Source organism: Notamacropus eugenii, chromosome 3, assembly GCF_028372415.1.
Source record: "Notamacropus eugenii isolate mMacEug1 chromosome 3, mMacEug1.pri_v2, whole genome shotgun sequence".
Taxonomy (NCBI): domain Eukaryota; kingdom Metazoa; phylum Chordata; class Mammalia; order Diprotodontia; family Macropodidae; genus Notamacropus; species Notamacropus eugenii.
This window is the reverse complement of record NC_092874.1, coordinates 334,954,369-334,981,948: the sequence shown is the minus strand read 5'-3', so window position 1 is coordinate 334,981,948 and position 27,580 is coordinate 334,954,369. Positions and strand designations below refer to the sequence as shown.

General features: G+C 49.1%; 2 protein-coding genes and 1 long non-coding RNA gene across 14 annotated transcripts in view; 2 read left to right on the top strand and 1 right to left on the bottom strand.

Annotated features, from left to right (window-relative positions):
- The window catches only part of SREBF1 (sterol regulatory element binding transcription factor 1), a 56,837-nt gene extending 44,144 nt beyond the window's left edge, over positions 1–12,693 (top strand). For 3 of the 4 annotated variants that reach the window (XM_072650165.1, XM_072650167.1, XM_072650168.1), the window contains exons 9-19: positions 622–803; positions 3,962–4,223; positions 4,386–4,552; positions 4,830–4,998; positions 5,784–5,892; positions 6,483–6,592; positions 6,825–6,957; positions 7,533–7,710; positions 8,234–8,419; positions 9,526–9,637; positions 10,705–12,693. In XM_072650165.1, the coding sequence (XP_072506266.1) occupies positions 622–803; positions 3,962–4,223; positions 4,386–4,552; positions 4,830–4,998; positions 5,784–5,892; positions 6,483–6,592; positions 6,825–6,957; positions 7,533–7,710; positions 8,234–8,419; positions 9,526–9,637; positions 10,705–10,928 (1,832 nt within the window). In that variant the 3' untranslated portion in view covers positions 10,929–12,693. The remainder of the gene's footprint in view (positions 1–621; positions 804–3,961; positions 4,224–4,385; positions 4,553–4,829; positions 4,999–5,783; positions 5,893–6,482; positions 6,593–6,824; positions 6,958–7,532; positions 7,711–8,233; positions 8,420–9,525; positions 9,638–10,704) is intronic. The other variant, XM_072650166.1, reaches the window with a different exon arrangement.
- A 1,323-nt stretch (positions 12,694–14,016) lies between these two features.
- RAI1 (retinoic acid induced 1) overlaps positions 14,017–27,580 on the bottom strand; it is a 305,090-nt gene continuing 291,526 nt past the window's right edge. For 7 of the 8 annotated variants that reach the window (XM_072650156.1, XM_072650157.1, XM_072650158.1 and 4 more), the window contains 2 exons: positions 25,047–25,140; positions 14,017–16,929 (listed from right to left, as the gene is read on the bottom strand). In XM_072650156.1, coding sequence (XP_072506257.1) covers positions 16,769–16,929; positions 25,047–25,140 — 255 coding nt within the window. In that variant the 3' untranslated portion in view covers positions 14,017–16,768. Of the gene's footprint in view, positions 16,930–18,089; positions 18,140–25,046; positions 25,141–27,580 lie in introns of all 8 variants that reach the window. The other variant, XM_072650164.1, reaches the window with a different exon arrangement.
- LOC140530988 (uncharacterized) lies at positions 17,110–19,710 on the top strand. Of its 2 annotated transcripts, none has more exons than XR_011976230.1 (2): positions 17,110–17,534; positions 18,876–19,710. It is a non-coding gene; the product is annotated as an uncharacterized lncRNA (long non-coding RNA). The 2 variants fall into 2 exon arrangements; XR_011976229.1 differs by having other exon boundaries at positions 17,110–18,433.

The following is a 27,580-nucleotide window of genomic DNA, read 5'->3' as shown; positions in this document are numbered from 1 at the left end:
AGGCTAAAGTCTTATAGCATTCTCCCTTTGAGTGAGATACACCCATTCAATCAATAGGCTTCTTTAAGTGGTTGCTCAAAGGATAGGCAGAAAGGAGATCAGAGATATAGCCTAAGGTTTCAAACATGAGAGACTAAGGGAATGATAGTGTCACAGAGAGAGAAGTAATGAGAAAGTAGAGAAGGTTTTTGTGGGAAAGGGAACCAGTCTTGTGTCCCCACCTAGATTCATCCTCTTGGCTTCAGGGGACTTGTTGAGAGAGGGGTCTTTCCTGTGCAGCCAGTGACCTAGCCACCCCACCAAACACAGCACCAGTCTTACCTAGGTGGAGTGGTAGGATTTCAGGGAGCTGGAAAGGTCTTTCCCATCCTCCAAATTCACTTAACAGAGGTAGAACTTCTCACTCCACACTCAGAGATGAAGATTAAAATGTTTTAAATTCACACCAAAGTAGAAACAACTGATAAGAGATTCTTTATTGAGAGCACAGTTTTATGGGGGCAGGGAAGGGTGGAGGAGAGGAAAGTCATGAAGTTGTGGGTACCTGCAGGGTTAGTTGGACCAGGAGCCAGGAGCATCTGATTGGCCGCCAACCTTGCCTAATCTTCTCCTCTCACCCAGGTAGTCCCAGTTGGTCTCAGTGGCTGTTGCCCACTTTGTTTTTCTGGATGCTGAATCTGTTGGTGGTCCTGGCGGCCTTCATCCGCCTCTTCATCTATGGCGAGCCCATCACCAGACCCCACTCAGGACCCTCAGTCTTGTTTTGGAGACACCGCAAGCAGGCTGATTTGGATCTGGCCCGGGTAAGAGGGTGGGCCTGGGAGAGGTGGGGAAGGAGAGATTGAAGTGGGGAGGGAAGCATTAGTCTGGGAGGCTGGAGAGTGACTGGAGGTGAAGGTTAACCTTGGTTGACATTCCACCAACCCCTGACCTCCAGTTGGATGGCGGTGAGAGAATGAGCATCCAAATCCTTATACTAACTTTTTCCTGTGGTCTTTTTATAAGTTTTCTGGCTTCATGACATCTGAGCATTTGACCCTCATGACTACTTTCTTCCAAGCATTCTCTTCTCCCTCGGTTTTCTTGACGTTATTTTCTCTAAGTTCTTTCCTTACCTATTGGACCTATCTTTTTCAGGCTCCTCATGGTTCTGTCAGTCAGCAAGCATTTATTAAGCACTTAATGTGAGTCAGAAGCTGTGCTGAGCACTGGAGGTTCAAAGAAATAAACCAAGAGTCCCTGCCCTGGGCAGCAGACAACATGCAAACAGCTAGGTGCATACTAGACATGCAGTTATCCCTTCCACACTGCAGGGGCTAGGGGGAGGTGCCCCTCCCATGATCTGGACAGTCAGGGTAAAAATGTCTGACTCGACCTTTCCCCAGAGAAGAAGCCTGAATGTTATTCATTCATGGGGTGTTTATACTACCTTATTGTAAAATTTGGGTGGATATTACATAATATTATGCATATATTTTATTCATTTATGAATTTCTAATCTTCTTCTGTGTCATCTACAGCTTCTGCAAAACTCCCCCAAATATCCCATTTAATTTCTTATGCGGACCTATGATATATTGAAACCACAGTAGGGAAAGTAGAGATGTGGATGAAGGGAGGCAGTGGGGGTCTCATGCAGAAGGTGAAACTTGGGATGAGGCTGGAGATGGAATATCATGTGTAAGAAACAACCAATAAAGCCAGTGTCACTACACTGTAGAATGTGTGGGTGGAAACGAATAAATTCTAAAAAGACTGGAAAGGTAGGCAAAGGGTTTTAAATACTGAAAAGAATATAGGGGTAATAGGGAGCCATTGTAGTTTAATAAGTAGGAGTTTGAATGATCAAACTTGGACTTTAGGAAAATTACTTTGTCAGCTGAGTGGAGGCTGGTTTGAAGTGGGAAAAGTCATGAAGGAAGGAGACCCCTTAATAAATTCAGGTGGGAGGTGATGAGGTCCTTTACTGGAGGGGTGGCTATGTGAGTGGAGAGAAGGGAACTGGATATGAGGGGCATTGTCAAGGCTTGAGATGGATGGGATAGATGGTGTTGAAAAGTTGAAGATGACATTGAGGTTGCAAGCCTTGGTGACTGGGAGGATTGGTGGTACCCTCAATGGTAATAGGAAAGTTGGGAAGAGAGGGTCTGGAAAGAAAGATAGTGAGTTCTGTTTTGGACATGTTGAGTTTAAGATGCCAGTTTGAGATGCCCAAAAAGCCACTGGTGATGTAGGACTTGGGAGTTCAGGACAGAAACTAGGGCTGGATCTGGGAAATCCTAGGCATAGACATGATCATTGAACTCATGGAAGCTGATGAGATTAGCCAGTGAGATGCTATAGACTCTATACTTTTAAAATCATGTTTAAAAATATAAAAACCGTTCTTAGCTTGGGGGCTATACAAAAACAGGCAGAGGGCCAGATTTGACCTGCTGATCTGTGGTACAGAGAGTGAGTGAGACATGAAGGAAGCCCAGAGTTCTGTCCTTGTTTCATCCCCAAGGATGGGTGTGCCCCAGAACACTATTTTGCGTGTGTCTCTCTCTGTCTGGCCTCTCTATTCTCTAATCTCCCCCAGATTCAGCTGTTATCTCTGTGAAAATGACTGTCAGATCTACATAAGCAATTCTCAACCTAGACAGCTGGGAGGCACAGTAAGTGGAGTGCTGGGTTCGGAGTTGACCTGAGATCTAATCTGTTTGAGACATTTGCTAGGTGTGTGACCATAGCCAAGTCTAAAGTCTCTTCTAGCTCTAGATCTATAGTTCTAGGATCTCTAGATCTCTTGAGCTCTAATCTGTTTCAGTGACCTGCTGGACAGCTTCACCTGGGTGTTCCTCAGTCATCCTCATCTCAACTTGTCAAGATCTTTCTCCTAAATCTACCCCTCCTTCTAAACTGCTTCCAGTATTGTAGTACCTTAGTTCATAACTTACGAGCATCCTCAAGTCTTTACATTTTCATATTCCCCATTGCTAATGGGTTGCCAGATCTCGTCAGCTGTCCCACCTGAATATCTTTCCATTTCGCTTACACCTCCATCCCATATTCCAGGCCCTTATCACCTCTTCTCTGGACTATTGTAATGGCCTCCTAGATTGAATCCCTGTGCAGTCTGCAGGGCTGGCAAATATTTCTGAAGCCCAGATCAAACTAAGTCTGGTTATGTGTGTTACTCCTCTACATTCACTCTCTGACCCAGCAAAGCTGCCCTGCTTTCTGTTTGCAACATAAAACACCTCCATCTCCAGCTTCCATGCTTTTGCATATGCTATGTCCCATGCCTAGAATGCCATCCTGATTTTAACTCTGCCTTCTTGCTATGCCAAGTTTCTCTCAAAACTCAGCTCAAATGCCACCTCTCTCAAGAGGTCTTTCCCAATCCCCCTGCCCTCTCTTTCCCTAACATGAGTTCCTCAGCCAAATCACTTTGGATGTACTTGGCATGTAATCTGTTTTTACTTATCTTGAATATTTAGAATATGAAGTCCCTGAAGGCAGTTTTTCTTCATATCCCTAACACTTAGCTGGCCCTTGGCATGTATATAGGCCTTCCTTCTAACTAGCATTTACATAGTTCTTTGCACACTGTACGTCTGGCCATCTCTCCTCTTCTCCCCCCTGTATTTTTCATTTGATTCTCACAACTTGAGGTAGGTATAGTTATTATCTCCATTTTACAGATGAGAGGTTGAGTCCAAATCACATAACTAGGTGTCTTAGGCTGTCTGGACCTGGCTCTTCCTGCCAAGACTGCCCTCTCTTCAGTTTTCCTCCTGCCGTTGATTGATTGACAGGTTGTGTGGGGCACAGGAAATGGAGGCAGACAGTAGGCTCTTTGGCGGAGTATTAATCCCTGGGAAGAAGCAAGCCCAGCCTGTCCACAGCACATGGCCCAGCTGTGGCTAAGGTCACCTTTGACCTCTGGGCACCGATCCCTTTTTTCTTTCCTTCTCAGGGGGACTTTGCCCAGGCCTCACAGAACCTGTGGCTGGCCCTCCGAGCCCTAGGCCGGCCTCTGCCCACCTCCCATTTGGACCTGACCTGCAGCCTCCTCTGGAATCTCATCCGCCACTTCCTTCAGCGTCTCTGGGTGGGACGTTGGCTGGCCGACCGGGCCGGGGGCCTTCTGCGAGATCGAGAGCTGCAGGCAGATGTCAGAGCTAGCTCCAGGGATGCAGCCCTGGTCTACCATAAGCTACACCAACTGCATATGACAGGTGGGCTGTCCCTTTCATCCCCAGGTAGCTGACCTTGGAGCCCAACCCTTCTCCCATTTGACCTGAGGCCCCAGGATCCCCTCAGATGCAGGGGTGGGGAGGGGGCCACCAGTTGCACCTGGCTGCTGTCTGTCTGATGCCCACTGCCCTCTGGCCCAATAGGGAAGTACACCAGCGGACACTTTGCTGCCATTAACCTGGCATTGAGCGCCCTCAACTTGGCTGAGTGTGCAGGCTCTTCTATCTCCGTGGCAACCTTAGCTGAAATCTATGTGGGTGTTGCGCTCCGGGTCAAGACGAGTTTTCCTCGTGCCCTCCATTTCCTAACGGTAAGGGGGGGCAGTGCCAGGCAGCAGGACTGGTTCCCATTCCCCTCTCCCACCTCCAGCCTGACCTGGGGAAGTGACTTAGGGCTCTGTTTATGAGTCGTGCCTTCCTTAGCAGGGCTACCTCCTACTGTGGGCCATGCTTTTACAGACTTCTTTTTCAGCTGCTCCTTCACCAATCACAAGGGGCTTCCTTTGGGGCCAGACCTGGGAGGGTGGCCATCTCTAGTGGGGCCCAGACCAGTGATCCAACCAACTGCCATCTCCTCCTCGCCCATAGCGCTTCTTCCTGAGTAGTGCCCGCCAGGTGTGCCTAGCCCAGAGTGGCACCATGCCCCCTGCCATGCAGTGGCTTTGCCATCCCGTGGGGCATCGCTTCTTTGTGGACGGGCACTGGGCAGTGAGGAGCACTCCCAGGGAGAGTCTCTACAGCTCCACAGGGAACCCAGGTAACTCCTCCCTCTTTTCCCCTCCCATTTGTCCTGATCTTTCCCCCTTCTCATTTTCCTCCATCTCCCTCTTCTTTCTCATTCTCTCTCTTCCCTTCATCTTTCCCCTTTCCCCTCCTTTTTTTCTATTAACTTAACACTCCTTCTGTCTGTGATCTTGTTGGGTCAAAGGGTACCCACAATTTAGTGCCTATTTGTGATATAGTTACAAGTTGTTTTCCAGAATGGTTGGACCAGTTCATAGCTCCCCCAGCTGTGCATCAGTGTGCCTATCTTTCCAGAGGCCCTCCAGCAACTTTCCTCTTTTGTCATCTTTGCCAGTCTGATGAACAAGTGACAGAACCTCCAAGTTGCTTTAATTTGTTTAATTTTCATTTTGAAATTGAATTTTAGATTTGCATTCTGAGGTCGACTCACTGAGTTGCTTTAATTTGCATTTCTGTCTTTAGTCATTCTCCTCACCCTCATTCTTCCTTATCCCTCAATTCTTTTCTCCCTTTTCCTTAACTTTTTCACATTTCTGAAACTTTGGCCCTTCCCCCCAGCTGTCATTCCAAAGTGCAAAGGATGGGGGGTGGGGGTGGGGTGTCCTGCTGTGGTTTTCTCCACCTGTCCTCTGAAGGCATATATTTTCCTCCTCGACCCTACCCTGCAGCAGCAGTTGTTCAAAGAGAATCTTGGGGTCTCCCATATCATCACCTTGTGCTGGGGGTGATGCTCTTGATGTCTGTTTGGGTTGGGAGGTGGCTCACGTCCCTCTCTCTCTCTTTCTCTCTTTGGAACAGTGGATCCCTTGGCCCAGGTGACGCAGCTGTTTCGGGAGCATCTGTTGGAGAAAGCCCTGGGCTGCGTGGCCAAGCCTGAACAGACCCTGGCTTCGGCTGATGGGGACAGGTGAGAGCACAACCCCAGGGGGGCCCCACCTTTCACCCATTTGGCTTCCAAGGGTTACCTCATGGCTCAAGTCCTACCCTGCATTGCTCTGGCCTTCCTCTGCCTGCAGGCTCTTTATTCCTCTCCATAGCCAGCTCACATCATCTTTCTACCCACCATCCCTCTCCAGCTCCCTCTATCCCAGGTGGAGCCAGTTAATGGTCCATTAATCCTGAAGACTCAGCTTGGTCCCTTCTCAACCTGGCATAGCTTCATTGAGTCTCTACTGTGCAGAATGCTTTGAGTATTAACAGAAATGGAACAGAAATAATTACATTTGTATGTCCTACTTTTCAAAGCATGTTCATCTCATTTGAATCACCTGTGGGAGGCAAATAGAGCCAGGGTGGTCGCATCCCGCCTGATGGGTGAGGGAGATAAAGCCAAAGGGGAGGACACCTCCTGCCCCACATCCCACAGTGAGTTGGTCATGAAGCCAGCTCTGGACTCTGGGGAGGTCTCTTGGTGTCCCAGCTGGATACACTTCGTCCATTGACGTGCTCTGTATCCCCAAGCTGCATTCCTTCACTGTCCTCCCCTCTGCTCTCTAGAGAGTTCTCTGATGCCCTTGAATACCTGCAACTGCTAAATGGCTGCTCAGATGCTGCTGGGGCTCCTGCCCTCAACTTCTCCATCAGTTCAAGCATGGCCACTACCACCGGTAAGCCCTGTGCTCCCTCTTCGGGGTAGAGAGTGGGTGCATGGGTCTTTGGGAGCCACATTTTTCTGTAGTTGGTTAGAACAAGTTACCTGCACCCAGACAAAGTCCTCTTCTGTCTCCTCCCAAGAACGGCACGAACTTGGTCCATTTCACATTCCATCTTCAGCTGGGAAAAGGAGAGGGAGACCCCAAGGACAGTGGAGAACAGTCTCTCTCCTCTTCCCTCCCATAGGTACTGACCTTGTGGCCAAGTGGTGGGCGTCCCTCATTACGGTGGTAATTCACTGGCTCCAGCGGGATGATGAGGGGGCAGAGTCTCTCTACCCAATGGTGGAGTACATGCCCAAAGTCCTACAGGCTTCTGAGTGAGTGTCCTGGGGTCCAGCCCCTGCCTCTTCCAAGCTTTTTATGAGAGAAAGTGGAAAGATGGTTTGCCCCCACTCCCAGGTCAGGGGTTTTCAGTACATGTTACACCTGAGAATGCAGTGAAGATTTTACCTTCCCTATGAGGGCAGACATATGGGACAACATTTCTGGGTCTCAGAGATGGGATAACTTTCCCAAGCCAGACTATAAAGCAGAATTCTCAGGGCTCAGGGTGATATAATCTCCCCAGGGTACATGAAGAGATAGATACTCAGGGGCCTAAGGCATGAAGTCAAGTCCAGAGGTTGACAAGAGGTTCAAGGCCAAGGGCTTAGGCACAGCTTTTATTTCCTCTCCAGGAAGATTCCCCTTGCCCACATTTAGTGCACCACCCTATCTAGGCCCTCAGATACACACCTGTGGTCTCCTTAAGGGATTCTGCTCCAAGAAGCCTCCCTAGCTTTGAAGTGGTAGGGGTGGGGGTGGGGCTCCATCTAGTAGTATTAAGGAGTCATTGGCAGGTGGGGGAGGCTTGGGCTATGGGTGACCTTGGAGGCCCTTCATCCACACACAGGAAGCCTCTGCCTCGGGCAGCCCTGCACTCCTTCAAGGCAGCAAGGATGCTCCTGGGAAAGCAGAAGCAGGAGCTTAGTCAGACCAGCCTGAGCCAATGTGAGAAGGCTAGCAGCTACCTCCGGGACAGCCTGACCACAGGGCCCTCTGCAGCCACCACTGGTGCTTCTATTGACAAGGTAAAGACACCCCCCCTCCCCCACTCCTCACCACTAGGGGTGAGATACAGTGGGAAGGAGCACCGGACTGGGAGCCAGGAGCCCTGAGGTCTAGACCTGCCCCTGCTTCTGAATGACGGTCATGGGGAGCTTCTGCCAGCTGTGGTGTCCTGTGGTTCTTACCCAGAGGATGGGAGTCAGGGATGAGAAGCCCCTAGCTACTAGGTTTGGGGTGGGCATCAGCTTCTGGGTTGGACCCAGTAACAAGCTGGTAAGGGGCCAGATCTAGCTGGCCCTGCCTGGAGCTCTCTCCAAGGCCCCAAGGGCACAGGGTTGCTGGGTTTGGCATCCTGGAGATGGGTGGAGGCTGCCCTGTAGTGCACTGCAGTTGCATTGTGTGTATCTGCAATGCCCCAGTAATGTAGCACAAAGCCTGGCCCCTGGCACCGTGGGCACAAGGCCCTAGGGTACAGGGGAAAGAGGAGAAAGACACAGAAAGGGATTCGACCTTGACCCACTCACCTGGACCCTGTGTGCCACGCAGGCCATCCAGCTCCTCCTGTGTGATCTTCTCCTGGTGACGCGCACCAGCCTGTGGCAGCAGCAGGTGGGCGCTGCCCAGCCCTCCAGCTGTGGCTACCAGGCCTCGGCCCTGGAACTCAGAGGCTTCCAGCAGGACCTCAGCAGTCTTAGGCGTTTGGCACAGTCCTTCCGGCCTGCCATGAGAAGGGTGAGTTGCCCCAGTCCCAGCCCTCCAGCTTTAACTCTGTGGCGGGCTTCCAAGGACCGCTGATTCTCCCCATTCCATCGTCAGGGTATCTGGCTATTTGTCCACAGCTAACTGAAAATGGGGGAACTCCAGTATCCAGTCAGTATCAGTTCTGTCTAACCTGTCCATGACTTGTGTTTATCTGGCACAGCCAAGCACTGTGTCTGACGGAGGAGGGAAGTCATAGACCCTGCCTTAAGGGAATTCACAGTCTAGAATGGAAACCTAGCACTCCCATATATGAGAGTGAGTTAGACAAGTAGCCAGTGATTCAGTGCTGCATCATGCCATAGGCATTAAGTGTGAGGGCAGGTCAGAGGAGGGAGAGGCCAGCGTGGGCAGGAGTATCCCAAGAGGGAAGGAAAGAAGGAAACAAGCATTCATTAAGCACCTACAGTGTACCAGGTTGTATGGATGACTTCTTTTGATTTTCACAACAGCCTAGGACATAGGTGCTATTACAATCCCCATTTTGCAGTTGAGGAAACCAAGGCAGACAGAGGTTAGTAAGTATCTGAGGCCAGATTTGAATGGCAGGTCTTTCTGACTTCAAGTCAGAAGGGACACTTCCCACCTGCCCCAGCTGCCTCTGAAGGAGGAAGAAATCAGTGAGAGCACAGGCATCCCACAGGTGGTCAGAGGAGGCTTTCATGGAGGAGCCAAGGCTGGTTACCCAGCCTTAGGTATTATAGGGAAGGAGAGAGGGGAGGTAATAGAATTAGAGAACAAGAAGGATCCCTGTCTTCAGAGAATTTATTGGGGAGAGAGAACATGGGGTGCCAGAGGAGTGCTTTCAGTGAGTACTGGGTACCAGCTTCCCAAGTGGGTACACAAGCACTGAGTGACCAAGAAAGGCTGTGGGAAGAAGGGGTGGTAGCAAACCAAGTTCTGAAGGCAGGGAAGGATTAGGAAATAACTCACTGGCCTAACACACAACTTTGGGGGAGACAGACCCTCCTTGGCCAGTGTCTCGCTGGCTATCGACAGGAGTGGATGAGAACTCACAAGGGGGCCACAGGTATGGGAAGGGGAACTCCCTTTGAAGACCCCCTGTTTCTGTTTTTTAGGTTTTCTTGCATGAAGCAACTGCCCGGCTGATGGCTGGAGCCAGCCCCACGAGGACTCACCAACTCCTGGACCGAAGCCTAAGGAGAAGGGTGGCCCCAAGCAACAAAGGATGTGAGTGTGGGAGCAGGACTGGACAGAAAACTAGGCCAAGAGTTGAGGCCCAAGGCCCCTCCTTACCCCTAGGGAATAAGCTGTACTTTTCTAGAAAAGGTGGCTAGATGGCCCCATGGATAGAGCACCTGGGCTGGAGTCAGGAGACCTGAAATCAAATCCATTCACAGACATTGACTAGCTCTGTAACCTGGGCAAGTCACGTAACTTCTGTCTGCCTCAGTTTCCTCATCTGTAAAAGGAAGTTCATAAAAGCAGGTATTTCCGAAGGTTGCTGTGAGGATCAAACAAGATATTTGTAAAGAACTTGGCACACGGTAGGCATTTAGTAAATGCTTTTTCCCTTTCCTATACCCAGGTCCTAACTTGGGAATCTTACCTAAATATTCCTTAACATTCATGGTGAAAGCTGAGACCAGGGTAATACACTAGGAATATTATCTTTTGTTGTTCAGTTGTTTTCAGTTGCGTCTGACTCTTTGTGACTCCATTTATTCTTTTTGGCAAAGATACTGGAGTCATTTGCTCTTTCCTTCTCCAGATCATTTTTTACAAAAGAGGAAACTGAGGCAAACAGAGTGAAGTGATGTACCCAGGATCACACAGCTAGGAAGTGTCTGAGACCAGATTTGAACTCAGGAAGATGAGTCTTTTCTGACTCCAGGCCCTGTACCTCCTAGCTGCCTGGGAATATTAAATTCTGTCAGTATTCAGGTCCCATATGGTTTTGATGAATATAGAAAAAATAGGTTTAGGGTGTGTGTGTCTGTGTCTGTCTGTGTGTGTCTCTGTGTGTCTGTGTATGTTTCTGTGTGTGTATGTCTGTGTGTGTGTGTCTGTGTCTATCTGTGTGTGTGTCTGTGTATGTCTCTGTGTGTGTGTGTCTCTGCGTGTCTCCGTCTGTGTGTGTGTTTCTGTGTGTGTCTGATGTACTCTACATATGACAGGATATGACGATGTTACATCCTGTGTTTGTACGTGCACTGTTATCTCAGGTGCATACCTTTATCCCAGATCCCCAGTCCCCAGCCCTGGCATCACTGTTGAACCTCCTTCTTCCCCTGCAGCAGGTGAGCTGGAGACCCGACCCACTCAGAGGGAGCATGCGGAGGCTCTACTGCTTGCCTGCTGCTATCTGCCCCCGACCTTCCTGTCTGCACCAGGCCAGCGTGTAGGCATGCTGGCAGAGGCCGCTCGAACCCTGGAGAAGCTTGGAGACAAGAGGATGCTGCATGACTGCCAACAGATGATTATCAGGCTGGGCAGCGGGACCACTGTAACCTCGGGGTAACCCGGCCTCAGCCTCTCCAGCACCCCAGCCAGAGGACTATCCCAAACCACCCAGTCCCCCTGAGACTTTTGACCATCCAGGACCAGCCTGGAGCCTTTCTGCTTGCTTAGGTCCTGGTGAGGACCTTGGACCTTAGAATCTTGATGTCAACAGGAGTGTCACCAAGATCCCCTGATAACTAGGGTACCAGCAGGATATGGATAGAGGTGGGCAAGTGACCTCTCCCTCCTCTTCCTCAGTCACAGACCCAGGAAGCCTCCCCACATCTACTGGCCTGATACCAAGAGGAGACAGCATGGCACTAGACCCTTTTTCCTTCAAAACCACCGTTTCCTCACCCCTAACCTTGAGAAGTCACAGCGTAATGGGGGGGAAGAAACTCGATTTAGAGACAGGATCAAGGTTGAAATGTCAGCTCTGACCCTCGGAGCCCCAATATTCTTATCTGTAACATGAAAGGGTTGGATTGGATAACCTTTCCAATTCTATGATCCTATCAGGTTCTAGACACATCCTGATGAGGTTCCTTGGGGGAGGGGCTGAATGTGTGGATTTTGTTTGGGTGGTGTGCCCCTCCTTGATGGGAGAGGCTGCAGCCATATCCTTCCCTCCCCCCAATCTAATCACTGGGTAATTGGGTGCCTGTGATTTATGGTGTTTAATGGGCCAAGGCTAATGAGAAATTTGCCTTTTCCTTGGTCATCAGCCCTCAGAAAGGGAGTAAGGAGGGAGTGCAGGTGACTAGAAGGGCCCCAGGTGAAAGGCTGGGGAAAGAGACCAAGTGGTGTTAGCTTCCCACAAGACTAGCCCTCCATCCTGTAGGATCCATCCATGGTAGGCAGCAGGATTGCTGGATGAGATGCTACTGACCTCTGGTGGTCCCTTGGGAGATTGCAAGGGCTACGTGGCTACCCCCTCAGGCAGGGCCCCTCTTCAATCCTCCCTTCCTAGTGTGTAAGGCACCGGTCTCAAAGCCAGGAGGATGGGTTCAAGTTCCACCCTCCACAGATACTGGCTGAGTGCTCTCAGCCATTCTCCCAAGTTTCCTCTATGGATGAAATCACTGGTGCCACTCCAAATGGCTTCCTAATCTTAATGGAACCAAATAGTATATTTCGTATCACGTGCTCTTTCCCTTTCTGAATTGACTGCTTTTGGGGGGGGGGGGGAACCAGTTGTCCTGGAGCAGATGTCCTTGACCCTCTGGAGCAGAAGGAGACCGGAAGGAAGAACTCCTGCTGTCCAGAGGTCTACTTGCCCATTCACATGCCAAAATAATGGTGGGCTGGGGGGCTCTGCCCCTGCCCCCCCTCAGCCTCTGGCTCCCCTCCTTCCTGCTCCACTGTCTCAAGCAGTCTTTCACCTTATCCTGCCCCCCCCCCCCAATCCCCCATTCCATTCTCCCCCTCCCTCAGGCTCTCTACTGCAAAGGGAGTTTCTCCCCACTCCCTGTTACCACCAGGGGTTGGGGTTGCCCCGTGGGCCACAGGAGGCCTTTACTTCCAAAGTTCTTTGCCCTTGTTGTGGGGGAGGTGGGTTCCTGCTCTCAGGCCACTGTGTGCTCTAGGCAGTGGCCCCCTGAGGTCCAGGGCTGTGGGGCTGATCCTGTACATATGTATATATTGTCACTACATCTCCTTGCCACTGCACTAGCCTCCCTAAAGTCCTGGGAGACGCCTGTACTACTTTTTTCCTTCGCAAACTTTTATTTTCATAGTGTGAGAAGAGTTTTGTACAGAAAATTAAAAGGAGAAATTATTTATAATTTGGGTTCAGTTTTTGAATAAGACAACGGAAAGGGTCCCAGGATGGCAGTCGGAAGACCTGGATTCCATTGCTCACTATGTTAGTCTTGGACAAGTCACTTTGTGGACCTCAGCTTCCTCATCTGTAAAGTGAAGGGGTGTACTGGGGCATCTCAATGGTCCCTTCCAGCTCTGTCACTTTGGGACTTATCTCGACCTCTGTAAGTGCAAATGGATTAATGTGAGGCAGAGAAGATTCCTGCATCCAAAGAAGGTGGATGCACCCTGGGAGAATGCTGGACTTTGCTGTCCTCTGTGGAGGGGTGGTCATTGGGATATATTTGGAGGGCAGCCAGGAATCCAACAGCACAGGGGGAGAACAGAGGAGGGGAGGGAACAAACCCAGGGGCCGAGTGAGTGGGAAAATGGAGGAATCTACAACAGTCCCCCTCATCGTGGTCCCTGTGGCTTCATGTTCCCGCCCCTAAAACCCCTGGTTCAGCATATAGAATATATGCCCTCCTCTACCAAAGGCTAAACCAGCATGGACCTGAAAAGTCGAGCCTTTTGGCCCTAAATTCTCCCGCTTTTCTTCTCTGGTTAGGCAGCAAGAGAACTTCACTTTGGGAAAGAAACAAGAAAACCTTGGTAGTGGGCTGAGTATTCTCAGTCCATCAGTACTGGATGGTAGGGACAGGGGTGAGACTTCTGACCTTAACTGACCAAAGGTTGTTGGGCTTGTGGAGGAAACCCAGGGCAGGTGGGGGTGGGAGATTACTCCCCTGTCTTAGCACTCAACTCCACACTAGAGCACCAGAGATCTTTCTTGTGCTTGGATGGATAGGTTTAAGGGGGGAGGGCCTCTGAACACTGGCAACCACAAAAGACTTGGAGGGGGGGGGAAGAAAGGTGTCTCCACTTCCTAGTTCTAGATCTTGGTCAGCTTCTGCCCTCTTCTGGCTCTAGGTGAGGACGGAAGCTAGGATCTATGAACTCCATGCCTCTATAATGGGTTCCACGTGTCCCCGGGGTCAGTGGTTCCACAAGCCAGAAGGGACTTGGGATCACCGTGGGGCAACATGCCCCCATTAGTTCTCACATGGATGCCTTCTAGAAATGGGGAAGAAGAGGTAATGTGGGAGAGAACTCAGCTCCCACTGCTGTCCCTGACCCCCTGCCAGTTGCTTGGCATGTAACATCCCAGTATTTCGGATCTCTGGGCCTTACCGACTAGAAGTAACTTGAACCTCCATTGCCCCTCCCCCCAACCCTTCCTTCCACCATCTTTCTGTCAGGAAGAAGGGAGGAGAGAGGTTAGAGGCCACAACTCCATGCCCGAAGACTTCCAAAACAATTGTCATATCTTTATTGACGGTTTTTTTTAATGCAATGACCTGTTTTTTTTCTTTTTTTTACTCTTAAGGAAAATAAACATCTTTTAGAAACAGCTCGTTAACACACAATCTTCAGTGTGAAGCAATATACTAAGAACACTAGTCTTAACATTTACAGTCTTCATATATATTATATATATGTATATGTATACATATATATACACTATATAATGAGGCAATATATAATACACACGGTTTACCATTTTACAGTCATATGTACATGATGCCACTAAGACAGTTGGGAGCTAAGTGAGGTGCCCCCCGTGGCCCTGGAAGGCCATCTCCAGAGTCCAAAGTGAGCTTGTCAGCCAGGTGACCCGGGCAGCCAGGGACCCGGGCAGCCAGGGACCTGGCCTAGCTAAGCGGAGGTGATAAACGGAGCAGAGGACCACAGACAGACAGACAGACAGATGCAATAGGCAGGGACTTGCTTGTCTGGGCTTCCTGACTGGGCTGCTTTGGGGGGTCTCCCTTACACGATGCCAGCTTCCCCTTTGCCCAGCTCCTGTGGGGGGAGGGCATCCTAGGGAGAGGATTTGGGGGGGTGGACAGGAGACCTAAGGACTGAGGTTGCTGCTTGCAGTGGGACCGATGTGGTGAAACAAAAGCGAGCACGTTTCAGACGTATGTACATTATATATAACATATATATAGAGAGCAGTACATATATATTTTATACACACGATATATCTGTTTTTCGGCTGCGCGGTTCGAAGCTGTCTGCCGTCCCACTGGCTCTCCTGAGAATGAGTCCCCATCACACACAGACTCCAGATATATATTGTCTAGCCAAACACACACATGCGCATATAGCACTATGAAGGGGAACAGCTATATAAAAATGTGTGTTGCATTATCACTAGTGTGTGTGTACATATATATATATACACGTGTATATATATACACAGAAACCCCACCCCACCCCCAACCCTACTCTGATCAAACTATTCCAAATGGCCCAGCTTCTTTCTCTCTGCACTCTTCCCACCGTCCTTTGGGGGGCCTGGGGTGGGGCTGGACCCGGGGTGGGTTCTGCCTGGGGAAGGGGTACAACACACAGGAGCAAGGCTGAGAGCTGAGTCATGAGCAGACGGGGAATCCATGAAAACCAGATAGCTCAGCATCAAGGGAGCTAAATTAGGGAACAGGCACCTCAGGGAGGGGTCACTAGGACAGCAGCTACACAGGCTTGGCCTGGGCCTGGGCCCATCTCCTGACCCTGGAGTCACTGGCTGCTGTCTTCAATTCATCAACTGATGCCATTGAAGGAGGCAGATGACTGACAGATTCTGCGGGAGGGTGGAGAGCCAAGGAATCACGGGGGCATTGAGCTGGGAGGGACCTTAGAAAAATCACTTAGTCCAACCCCATCATTTTACAAATGAGAAAACTGAGTCAAAGCCAGTGACTTGCCCAGAGTCACACAGTCAGGAAGTGAGAGCAGGGTCCCTGACCAAGATTCACTAGGGAAGACTGACTTAAAAACGCATCCTCTTCCCTGGCTGAAAACCTGGGGGTGCTGGGATCCTCCTTCATCAAACCAGGCTCTGTAGAGTCCTGGAAAGCAGCCTGCTAGGACAAGTTGTTCCAGAGGCTTCAATTCATTAACTTAAAAGCCTCAGGCTGAGTCTCCAGTTAAAGGGCCCCCACCCCTTCAAGCTGAAGGCTAGAGGACACCCTTCCAATGGTTCCTCATTCCACCTGCTGCCAGGCACATAGACCTGGAATAGGGCTCTACCCCTGGGGCTATTTTTAGGACCTCGGGGATTTCCAAGAATTTTACATTTCTTCAACTAAACTAACATAACCAGGGTTTGCACTGGGCATGCAAAAAGTTGCCTTCTTCCAACCCTGCTCACACTAACACACCTTCCTCCAAATAGTAGCAGACACCTGGATGGACCAGATCCATTCTACTGTTACCCAGAAAGAATATACTGGGCAGGAAAGGGAAAGTACCACGTGGACAGAATTGATGGGGGGTCCCCCCCTACACCTCTGGGATTTAGAAATGACACGTGTCCTAGTCCAGCTCACACCAGCCTTGCTTTACTTCCCCTCCTCTTCATCTGCCAGATGGATGAGGTGATGGAGGGAAAAGTAGGCAGTCCCCTTAGACCACTAGCTCCAAATTCTGCACTGTCCCTCTGGCCACCCCCTCGGCTGGCAATGGTCTTCACTTCTCTAGGACTAATATGGATGCAGCTTACCAGGAAAGAAGAGTCCAGGGCTATTTCTCCTTTGAGGGCTGGTGGGACCCACCCTCAGCAGGTGCTGCAGTGCAGGTGGACAGGGAGCATGGGCAAAGTCAGGCCTGGCCTCTTAGGCATCCAAGCATCAGGCCGTACCCATTCGATGCTGGGAGGGCCAGGAGCGGGCAAGAGAGAGTTGGGAAAAGGATCTAAGTTTGACACAAAGTATCATCACTGCTTCACTCCTAGACCCTGTGCCCACCCCCCTGTACAGCCTGTCCCTGTACAACCTACACTGTTACCTGGTAAGAGAAGTCTAAGAATATTTCCCTACCAAGGTAGAGATATGGTATAGGGACTGTCTTGTCTGATGGATGCCAAATCCACAAATGCAGGGCCTGGATCCTATTAGTCAGCAAACCTGGGTCAGCTCTGAGGAGTGGGTCTTTGCAGGGACTCTAAGCCATAAGCAGATGAGAACATTCAGAAGCAAAGGGCCTCTGGTGAGGTCAGCAGATCAAGGGGGAGGAAGGGTCCTGTTCCTCTTTTCCTTGCCGATCTGGGTGGTCCTGGTCACGGCTCCAGGTAAGAGTTGGGCCCAAGGCTTGGCACCATCTCCTGTCCAGATGGAGGAGGTAAGCCCCAGGAGGGTGGATTACAACAGCTGCCTCTGGAAGAAAAGCCCCACACAAGGTCACAACCAGCGTCAGCAGGAGCCCCTCCCCTCTGATTATCACCCCTGACCCAACAATTGGCCTGGACTGAGAGATCTCTCCCCATCCAAGAGCTCCCTTAAACTCTCATAGCCGCTGGGGTCTCCCTCCCTCCCCATCCTATTTCTTGATGAAGTCCTCCCTCTATTCCAACTTCCTGCTCCACTCCTGTCTGCTCTCCTGCTGGGTTCTTGCAGACAGTTACACACAACAATCACCCTGTCTTACCCCCCAGTGCCTGGCATCCTCCCTCCTGCTCCCCACCGCCATGTGTGCTCTCTGGCCCTTCTTCTTCTGACTCCCTCCCCTTAGTTTTGCCTGATTTATAAGGAAATACTTGTGATCATCATATGTCAGCCTGCCCTGATCTCTCTGATTAACTGCAAATAATAAGACGTGCACGTTGTCGGTGGCTGCATCGGGGAGAGGAGACAGGCAGAGACATCTCTGAGCACTGGTTAAATGAACAGGTCCCCAGGATGAGGTCAACATTTGGAACTGGCCAGGCCTGAGCTGGGGGACAAAGCTGCCTCGTGACAGGCTGGGGCTCCTCTCCTTGGAGGTAGGAACAGGCTCCCCTCCTAAACAAGGGACACCCCCTCCCCCACTGCACAAGTAAGGCTGGAGGGCTCGAGGACCTGGGAGTCAACAGGAAATCCAAGCAGGATTTTTTTCCTTCCTTTCCTTCTTCTGAAGGGTAATAAGCATATGGGATAAGCTGCCAGGGGTGAAGGCCCCTGAGGAAGAACACAAAAGGGGAGGTCGGGATGTACAGGAAGCAGGAAGGTAAATCTGAGGTCATCTGGGACCGGTTGGGCTTCCTTGGAACCAGCTCTGGTCCCAGCCAGTGAAACCGTAGGCAGATCCCCCCATCTCTGGCACCCTCATCCTCACCCACCCACACAACAGGGTTCTGGCTGGGAAGGGACACTCCAAATGAGGCCCATGTGTCATTAGCAGGAGGGCCCCGGGAGGGAGGGGTGAAACAATTTAGAGTATCTATGAGATGCAGGGGGGCCAGGGAGCAGAAGGGCATGGCCACTGATCAAACTGGGGACTCTGTGTTCCCTCATCTCCAAGGGGGTGAGAATCAAAAGGAGGAAGCCATTTCACATACCTTATGTTTAGGACATTTCAAAGAAAAGTTCTCTTCAACTAGAATGCAACCTAAGAGCAAAGAGAAGTGTCTATTGTAAGAACAGGGATAGAGAGGGGGGTGGGGGTGGAGGGAGAGGGAGAGGGGAGAGCACGGGTGCCTCTCCCAGCCTTCCAAGGCAATATGCCATGAGCATACTAGCTGGGGAGAGGGGGCAGAAGCAGCTTCCAAGCACTGCCAGGAGTCCTAGAGGTTCCTCCGACGCTTGCCGCAGGGAGATCTCCCTAGTGGTGGAAATGCAAGGGGGGCTCCCATCAGAGAGCTAACTAGCATACCAGGATTGCAAACAACTTCTCCATGGGAAGGTAATTAAGGTTTCCCAGATGTGCTATTTCTAGTTTCTACCCCTGGATTTTCTCCTATTCCTATTCATTTAGTGTGTGTGAGTGTGTGTGTGTGAGCCTGTGAGTGTGTGAGCGTGTGTAAGCCTATGGGTGTGAGCCTGTGAGTGTGTAAGTGTGAGCCTGTGAAGGTGTGAGAGTGTGTGTGAGCCTGTGAGGGTGTGAGCGTGTGTAAGCCTATGGGTGTGAGCCTGTGAGTGTGTAAGTGTGAGCCTGTGAGGGTGTGAGCGTGTGTGTGTGTGTGCGTGTGAGTGTGTGTAAATCATTACAGTATTTCAGTCTTGTGGTCCAGTTAGATGAGAAGGAGCTCATCGCTCCTCTCCACCCCAAATCCCAGCCTCCACTGCAGTGGATCCTGGGAGAGGAAGTTATGGCTGCTTTCATTTTCTTTTTTCTTTTCCCCCAGACAACAGAAGTGGGATCTGGAGACTGGAAACATTAAGTCTCTCTTGCATCACTGAAGAGCTCTAGCCACTGGGAAGCCCAGTGGGCCATCTGTTTACAGTCTGTACATGAATTCCAGGCTCACAAAAGACACCCAGCACTTACAGTCAGCCAAGCATGAATCGGGCAAGAATCTCGCTGTACGGCAGTTGGACCTGCAGTGGGGCCTAACCACTCACAGCTTAACCTCCCCTGGGCCAAACCTGCCCAGCATGCTTCAGGCCAGATGGGGCCTTTGGACTTGTGTGTAGATTTAGATCCAGGAAAAGACCACGCTGATACTGACTCACTGTCTGGGGGAGGAAGGGACCCCCAATGAGAAATGGATTTTGGAAAAACCCCAGTGGCTTATATCGGCCCCCGCCCACCCTCTGCCTCCTCCAGATTCATACCTGCCTCAATTGACTTTTCCCCTGACTTGAACTGGGGGAGGTCTGCCTGCTTGGATAAGAGCTCTGCCTTATTCCAGGCCTCTAAGCTCAGAGGGGAGGTTACAAAGAGCATTCACTCTGGAGGTTCACTGGATGGGAACACGGGCTAGAGGTGAGGGGAGGAGACTGCTGGGGTTGCCAGCTCCCTCTGGGATGACACAAGGACAAATACCACAGAGAATGGAGCACTGGACAATCCTCCTCCCTTCTCCTTCCTGCCTCACTGATACACTCTGTGCATACATCAGTCCCTGATAAAGTGGCATTAGAGTTGTGTGTCATGGACTCCTTTGGCAGTCTGGGGAAGCATCTGGACCCCTTCTCAGAGAATGTTTTTAAATAAAATATATACATATATATGAACTCATAAGGGAAAGCAATCATATTGAAAGAGCTATAAAATATTTTTTAAAAGTAATTTTATGGACCATCTGAAATCTAAATTCAGGTTCAGAACCTCAGCAGCAGGGTTTTTTCTTATTTCCCTAAGGTAGGGGCTGCTTTTTTGTACTTCTTACCATAAGGTAGACTGAGGCAGGACTCCAAGCAGAAAGGTGCTACTCTTTTCTCCATAAGAAGGCTTCATCCTTGTTGAAGCCAGGATAGGAACCCTACTATTCCTTTCCCATCAGGAGTTTCAACTTTCCTTTTTCAAGCTTAGCTGGTCACTGAAAGGTAGCTTTGTGGAACTCCTCCTCTGTCCTGACCATATGTACTCTGGGGTGAAGGCTGGCCCCCGCCACACACACACTCACCCACTCCTTGCCTCACCCAGGGCAGGAAGCAAGACTGAGGCTGAACTGCTCCCCACCCTGGTCCCACCACACTGAGCATTCCTCAGGTCTCCTGTTTCACTGCTCAGCTACTTCCAGAGTGAAATCCTTTCAGTAGAGAGGAAATATTTACCAGGATAAATCTGCCACTTGACTACACTGTCCCCCAAAAGAACCTGCCCTTAATTTCCTGACTTTTTTAAAAGGAAGGAAAAATTCCATTACCCCACTTCTGACATCAACCATTCCACAGAATTGTTTACGATACTGTTGAGTCCCAGAGTGTCAAAGGCAAGACGGCACATCCAAAACCAGCCTGCAACTGGCAGTAAGGATGTGCTAAGAGACAATGTGGAAGTCACTGGTGGGCTTATTATCATAATTCATTTTAGTTTTACTCCTTTCCCTGCAGCCTTAAGCATCACACTACTTGTATGGTACTGTGCTTGACTCTGAGTTCTTCAAAACACCAAAAATCCTTCCTCCCCCATGATGGAAGGCAAGAAACGACGTTAGGATGGACTTCACAAGCTTGTAGGTCCAATTCTCTGTGTCTCTCAGTGTCTCTCTGTCTGGTACACACACACACACACACACACACACACACACACACACACACACACACACACACACACCCTCATATACACACATGCTCATAAATACAAGTGCTCACATTTACATAAATATAGAATATGATATGGTCAGATATAGAAGACTTCAGCCTTCAGCGACACCCAGTCAAAAGGGTCTGACTAAACTCTTATCACTTTAGTAACCTAAAATAGGGGCTCTTAACCTTCAGCTATGTAAACTTATTTTTAAAAAATGTTTTATATAACTGTATCTCAATATTATTCAATTTATTTTATGCGTTTAACAGCAGTCTTCTGAGAAGGGGTCCATAGGTATCATCAGACAGAGTCCATGACACAGCAAAGGTTAAGAAACCTTGTCCTGAAGACACACCCAAGAGGGCCAACAGGAAACAGGAGAAGGGGAGCAAGTGCAGGAAAGTGGAATCCTAAGGCCTAGCTACAGGAATCTAACCAGAGTCATAACTAAAGAAGGGGGCCTAGGAGCTGGCCTCAAGGCAGGAATATTTTGGGGTGTCAAAATATTATTCTGAGAACTCTTTCTCTTCTGCTTCTTCTATAGTCTAAGTTACTGTCTTAGGAACTGACACCTAGTGCACTGACTTCCTCACCCATCTCTGCCCCCCCCCCACACAAGTGTGAACTCGGGCAAGTCAGTTGCCTTCTCAGACCCCCCAGGTCCTTTATAAAATATTTGTACTGCCAACTTCACATAAGAATATTGTGCAGAAATATGTTGCAAGCTATAAAATATCATATAAATAGACTACCTCCTCCCATTGAACCAGGGCTCGGCCAAACTATTTTCTAGATTCACATGCGACGGTGAGATCTTTGTGAGTGAGGTCTGTTTTTGCTCTTTCTCCATTTTTTCTGTTTCATGAATCCCTGGCTAATTTTATTCATTCAAGGCAAGGTGGTAAGGATAGGGGTGAGGGTGGCACATTTTGTGGGAGAAAAAGATTATTTGCAGGCTCAAGATCATAAGGGTAATCAGTTAGTCCCCGGTTCACTTGCCATCAGGATACCAGAATCCTGCTAAACTGTCTGGAATTCCCTCCTTTAAGCCTTTTAAAAACCCTCCATCAAAGACTTGGCTGGGAAGGCACCCACAGGTACAAAGTACTTCCCACAGGAGTTGGGTATATATACATAACAGCTAAAAAAGACACAAAACACCTTTGTTTCAGAGAAACCTGGGAAGACCTGTATGAACCGATGCATAGTCAAGTGAGCTGAGCCAGAACAATCTGTACAAGCACAAGATACTGCAAAGGTAAACATCTGAGGAAGACTGAGGAGCCCTGATCTATTCAATGACCAGCCATTCCTGCAGAGGACTCATGACCAAACATGCTAGTGACCTCCAGAGAGAAAGGGGGTGAGCCTGGAGAACAGACTGAGATTGGGGGGGGGGGTTCTTGTTCTGCTTCACTGTACATGTTTGTAACATGGGTTCTGTTTTTCTTTCATCCTCAAGAGCAGCTGGGAGGGTCAGGGGAAGGGGTGATGACTGGGAGGGAGATAAATGAGGTTTTTTAATTAAAATTTTTAATTAGAAAAAAGAAAAAAAGAGACATCTTCAACTTCACTGGGTCAATGGTTATTTCACCTTTCTAGAACTGTTTTCTAGATGATGACTGGCCAAGGTTGCCAGTGTCAGGCTGTGACTGTCAGAAGCTCTAGGACTAGGGAAAGTATTCTACCCTTTTGAGTCTAGAGGGGGTCACTATGGGATGTGGGTACAACTCCTTCTTTGAATGAACCACATTAAATTTAATTAGGGATTGATAGAACCCTGTATTTGGAGTATCAGTCATGAAGTCAGTTTTGGCAGTTTTCTCTCATGTCACCTAGACTCATAAAAGGCCACTCATAGGATGAAACAGGGTGATGATGGCGCTAGGGAGATCTGCACTGCTTCACAGTGATTTAGGGAAGCAGTTGGTGGAGGAAGGAGAGGGGAGAGCCCAACATTTGTGACTAAAATGCTTTCTGAGGCTTCTACAGTTACTCAATTCATCTCTCCCACCACCAAGGCAATGCTTAGGGATTGCCTCATACCCTCTCCCATACACCCCCATTCCAGGGTTCACTTTTGTGACCTCTCAAGCCTGTCACTGATGATCAGTATAAACTCATTTTACTTTGTTCGTATTTTAAAAGTTCAGAGGGTGGGGGTACAGTGTGCATGTGATGATTTTCCAGCTTATACCCCTCAATCTCCAAAGGATATCCCCTCGTACGCACCCCTAAAGACAATCCCAGGCTCAGCAACCCAATTCACTCAATAAGCACTAACATCCAAAGAATGTGCCAGCAAAATGTCAACACTCAAAGGCAGGATCACCAAGGGGAGCCTGTGGGCTGGAAGCCAGTCCAGGACAACGTAGGAAGAAAGAGAAGAGGCTCTTTCCTGGAGACGGAAAACCTCCCCAACTGAGCGCCCTGTTGACAGTACAGAGGCCAATGCCAGACAGAAGAGCCACTCACGAGCTGCCATCACGGGCACTCTAGAAGAAAGCCATTGGTGGCTGCCCTGACAGGTCATCGATGGGAATGTTCCCTTACAGCCAGTGACCACATTGGAACAATGCAGGTCCATCCAGATAGGCATGCTAGATAGTTAACAAATGTTGAATTGAATTGACCTCCCTTGTTTATTCGAATAACCCCTAACCAACAGTGCCCTTCCAGAAGAGTGTGTGTGTAAGACAGAAACCTAAGAAATCTGTCAGCTGGCAGGGCATCATGAATGTGGATCTGGCTTTACTTGTCATGTGGACTTTTGGGGGTACTGTGCTTTCTTCTGCGTGGCCACATCTGCAGCCACTTGCATCAAATCCCTCCCACAGTCCTTTAGTAAGAACCTGAAGTTGAGGAGTCTCTGTTGACCAGAGGCCCCAACCTTCTATAAAAGGAAAGCAATTTCTCACTACTCTCTGAAGATCCCGCACCTGAGAAGGAATGGAGCTGGAAGTGTGTCAACCTATTTCCTTGTCGACAGATGAATTCCTCATCTGGCAGGCTCCACCAGAGAGGGAGGGGAGAGCCCTGAGCATGGAGGCTGCATGCTGACCACTGTGGATGGATTCCTAGCCTGCAGACTGCCAAGATTCAGTAGCTTAGGACTCAGGTAATCCCAGACAGGATGCTGTCCAGGATGTAGCAGCCGCTGACCCTCTGACACAGTCATAACTCTCCGGCTGTTTGGTGTGCTCTTTGTCTAAGACCTCGAGCAGCTTACAGCCACAGAATAAGACTTTTCTCAGAGACACAGAACTCAAGGGAACACAGCACAACAAAGTTGCCCATGTAACCAGGCTCTCCAGAGCTACGCCACTCTGTTACAAAAAGATTTAACCTACTTCTCTCTTGGCTCTCCCTTCTTGACTGACGACCAACTGCTCTGCTTTTTTATTTTATGTGGTAATAAAGAAGACAGGTGTCCCACTGCTGGCTGGACTACAGCAGCCTGGAATTGCAGTTCTGTATTTGATTTCTGGAGGCTTTTACTGTGGTTTATATGGTTCACATGGTGGAAAGGAGCAGCCTTACATGTAGGCAGGTTGTTAATGCCTAAATTCTACCATGAGCATTCCTTTGGGTAAAGCCCTCTCCCCTCACCAGTCCCAGTCCTTTCAAAAATGAAAATTACTAGCAGAGGAATGATTTTTTCCAGGTGACCAAGAATGGTCATTCAGGATATGATGGGAGCACTGATGGATGCTGAAAGGAGGGAAGAAGATGAAGATTAACTTCATCTCCTTCATGATTTTGCTGAGGCTCGACTCTAGGGTTGAGGAGTGACTTCTAATTCCATCAGACAACTGGAGAGGAGGTTATGGAACTGGGCTAAAGAATATTAAGGATTAGGGTTTTGTTTGGGTTCAACTGGATCGGCTGTGAGGTCTCTTGCATCTTATGGGTTCTCTGAAGGCAAGAAGCTCAAGGGAAAGGACAAGGACTAAAAGTTGTTTGTGGGAAGGAACAAAGTCTTGGACATTAAAATAGAACAATGCTAGGGAAAGAGGTAGGGGAAACTCAAGAGTCAAAATGGAAACTAAGTCTGCTGATGGTTCTGAGGGTCTAGGATCAGGATAAATGAATGTTTGGAAGGAGAGGAAAGCTAATGTGCTATTAGGGGGTTAGAGGTCAGGGTGATCCAAGAAGCCACCTACCATGTTGCCCATTTACCCTTCTCCCCCTCCTCCCACACTACACATACACACACAGGTGCACACACATGCACACACACACACACACACCCTCCCCCATGGTTCCCAGACTGGTATGAAGAGGGGCAACCAGAAGTCCTGGCCCCATGGTCCCTTACCTGTGTCACTGGCACATGCGTAGTGGTAGGTTTGGGAGCATCCTTTGTGGCAGCAGCCAAGGGTGGCACCTACTTGCTGGCAGCTGGAACATCTCTTTACATCCATGAAAGAGGGGGAGCAGCAGAGAGGAAAAAAAAATAAGGAATTCAGTGGCATTCAGAAATCCAAATTTCCTGGTGGGTCAATCAGCTGGCTGTAGTTTGGAGCAACCAGACTCTCCTCCTGGAACAGCCATTAGTTTTCCTGGAATACCTTTTTTCTCTAAAATGAACATTGTGAAACCTGAATTCAAATCCTTTCTCTGACACTTACCCAGATGTATGGCCATGGACAAGTCTCTTAACTTCTCCGAGCCTCAGTTTCCTCATCTATAAAATGTGAATGATAATGCTTCTAGGTAGCTCCCTCCCATGGTGGTTGTAAAGCTCAAATGAAATACTTTGCAATCTTTACAGCACTATGTAAATGCCCATTGCAATTTTAATAGGCAAACCTGGGTAACTCTGGGGGACGACCCTTTCCAAATTATTCAAAAATTGAGGAGACTAGGTCTCAGAATAAGGTTTCAGAGTGGCTGAAGTCCCTGTGGCTCCCTCTCACCCTTCAGAGGTTCCATTAGTACAAGGTCCCTTGCAGGCAGCTGTCCTTGGGGGGCACATTATACTCTCTACAGTCACTCCCTTAGGCCACATATTTGGCCCAAATCATCAGGGTCCAGGTTTTTGGTTTGTTTGTTTATTTTACCCATGCCTCACTCCTAAGTGAGAGACTTTCTTCTCTGTCGTCTATGGATTTTTCCAAATTGTCCTGGAATATCCCTAGGAAGGTACCAATTCATCGTGCATCTGACCTGTCCTTCAGGACTGATTACGTGGAGAAACTAGCCTTTCTCTTTCATCCTGAAAATGAGTCAGGGGCCCAGAGCCTCTTAGAACAAACCATTGTGAGTCTCAGATGTTTACTGCTGGAACACGTGTGTCTCCCTGAAGGAACCTTTAGCTATCCAGAGATAGAGCTCCTGTGGGTGGCCAGAGGAAGGACAAAGGCCATTTACCCCCATCCCCTTATCCTATTCCCTCCCAGGAGAGAGATGGCTAATGGCCAGGGAAGCATCTCCCTATTCTGGGCCTGCTTGCTCATACATCTGGATGGCTGTCCACCTGACATATGTCTCTGGGGCATTAATCTCTCTCTCTCTCCTTCCTCTGTGTGCCTTCTCCCATCTCCCAACACCGTCTGGAACACAGCCTGCGTCATCGAGAAGGAATAGGGTATCTAATTGGGAATTAGCTAGAGAGCAGCCACAATCAGTTCTGTTGCCTAGATGGAGCTCTTGGCTGGCAGAGGATTCTGTCTCCTCCTTCATGATAATGGCACAAGTCTGAGTGGGCTGATTTCCCCAAGCCAGCCAGACCCCTATTCAATAGGCCAGGCCAGAATGCATTATTCCCAAGGGTCTAAAGCCACTGTTCCTGTATCCAGTGGCAAAGTGCCCTCTCTCTAAAAAATGATTTTGAATTAAGGGCTGATTGTGAAGACAGTGTTAACACTGCCAATATGATGTGTCATGTGTATGAGGGCTGTCCAGGGTAAACTGAAAGTTGCCTTTATGCTTTTAACATTCAAATATATATTGGGGGAAAAAAATCCCTGAATGAAGATAATGTAATGGGATGAGTTGTATTCTATCCAAGTGAATGTGTCAACAGGGAGGGAAAATGACACGGATAGGAACAAAAAACAGAACAGATATCCAAGATTCACTATTGCAAAGTACAGTGGACAGGGTCTTACTGAAAAGCACTAGCTGGTGAGGGTGGAAGGAAAACAGATATGTGTGTGTGTGTGTGTGTACGTGTACATATACATATACACATATATACATATATGCATACACACACATATATAAGATGGGGTGGTGCCAGAGGGGTACCAGCTGACTCTATTGAGGTGAGGGAGCTGGCTGTTGGAACAGCAGTTTGGACCAGAAACCAGTGGGGTAAAATGAGGGCCCAATTATGAAAGAACCTCATTCCCTTAGAGACCAAAAGAGACTGGAGGGAAGAAGAGTGAATCCACCAAGAACTGTAATCTCATTTGTCAGAGCCCAACAGCCTAGAAGATCCTAAGGCTGGATGGGGTTGTCTCAGCACTTCACACTTTTGCAAGCAGTATGTCTGTGAAGCTACCTTTTAGATGGAATTCAACTGGAGAGAGTGGAATGGTGGGGTAAGCACTAGATTGAGGAGCAAGGATTGTGGGTTCTAATACTAGCTCAGTCACTGCTTTCCCCTATGACTCTAGCCAAGTCACTTTACCTTATGTGTCTAGTGAGGGGTTGAGTGGTCCAGTGGAATGAGCACCAGATCTGGAATGAGTTCAAATCCTGCCTTGCCACTTAATTACTGGTGTGACCTCAAGTCACTCACTTCATGTCTCTGGGCTTGTCTCTTCATTTTTAAAAGGGAAGAGAAGGGCTGGACTAGATCTCTAAGGGTCTTTCCAGCTCCAAATTTATGAACTTGAAATATTC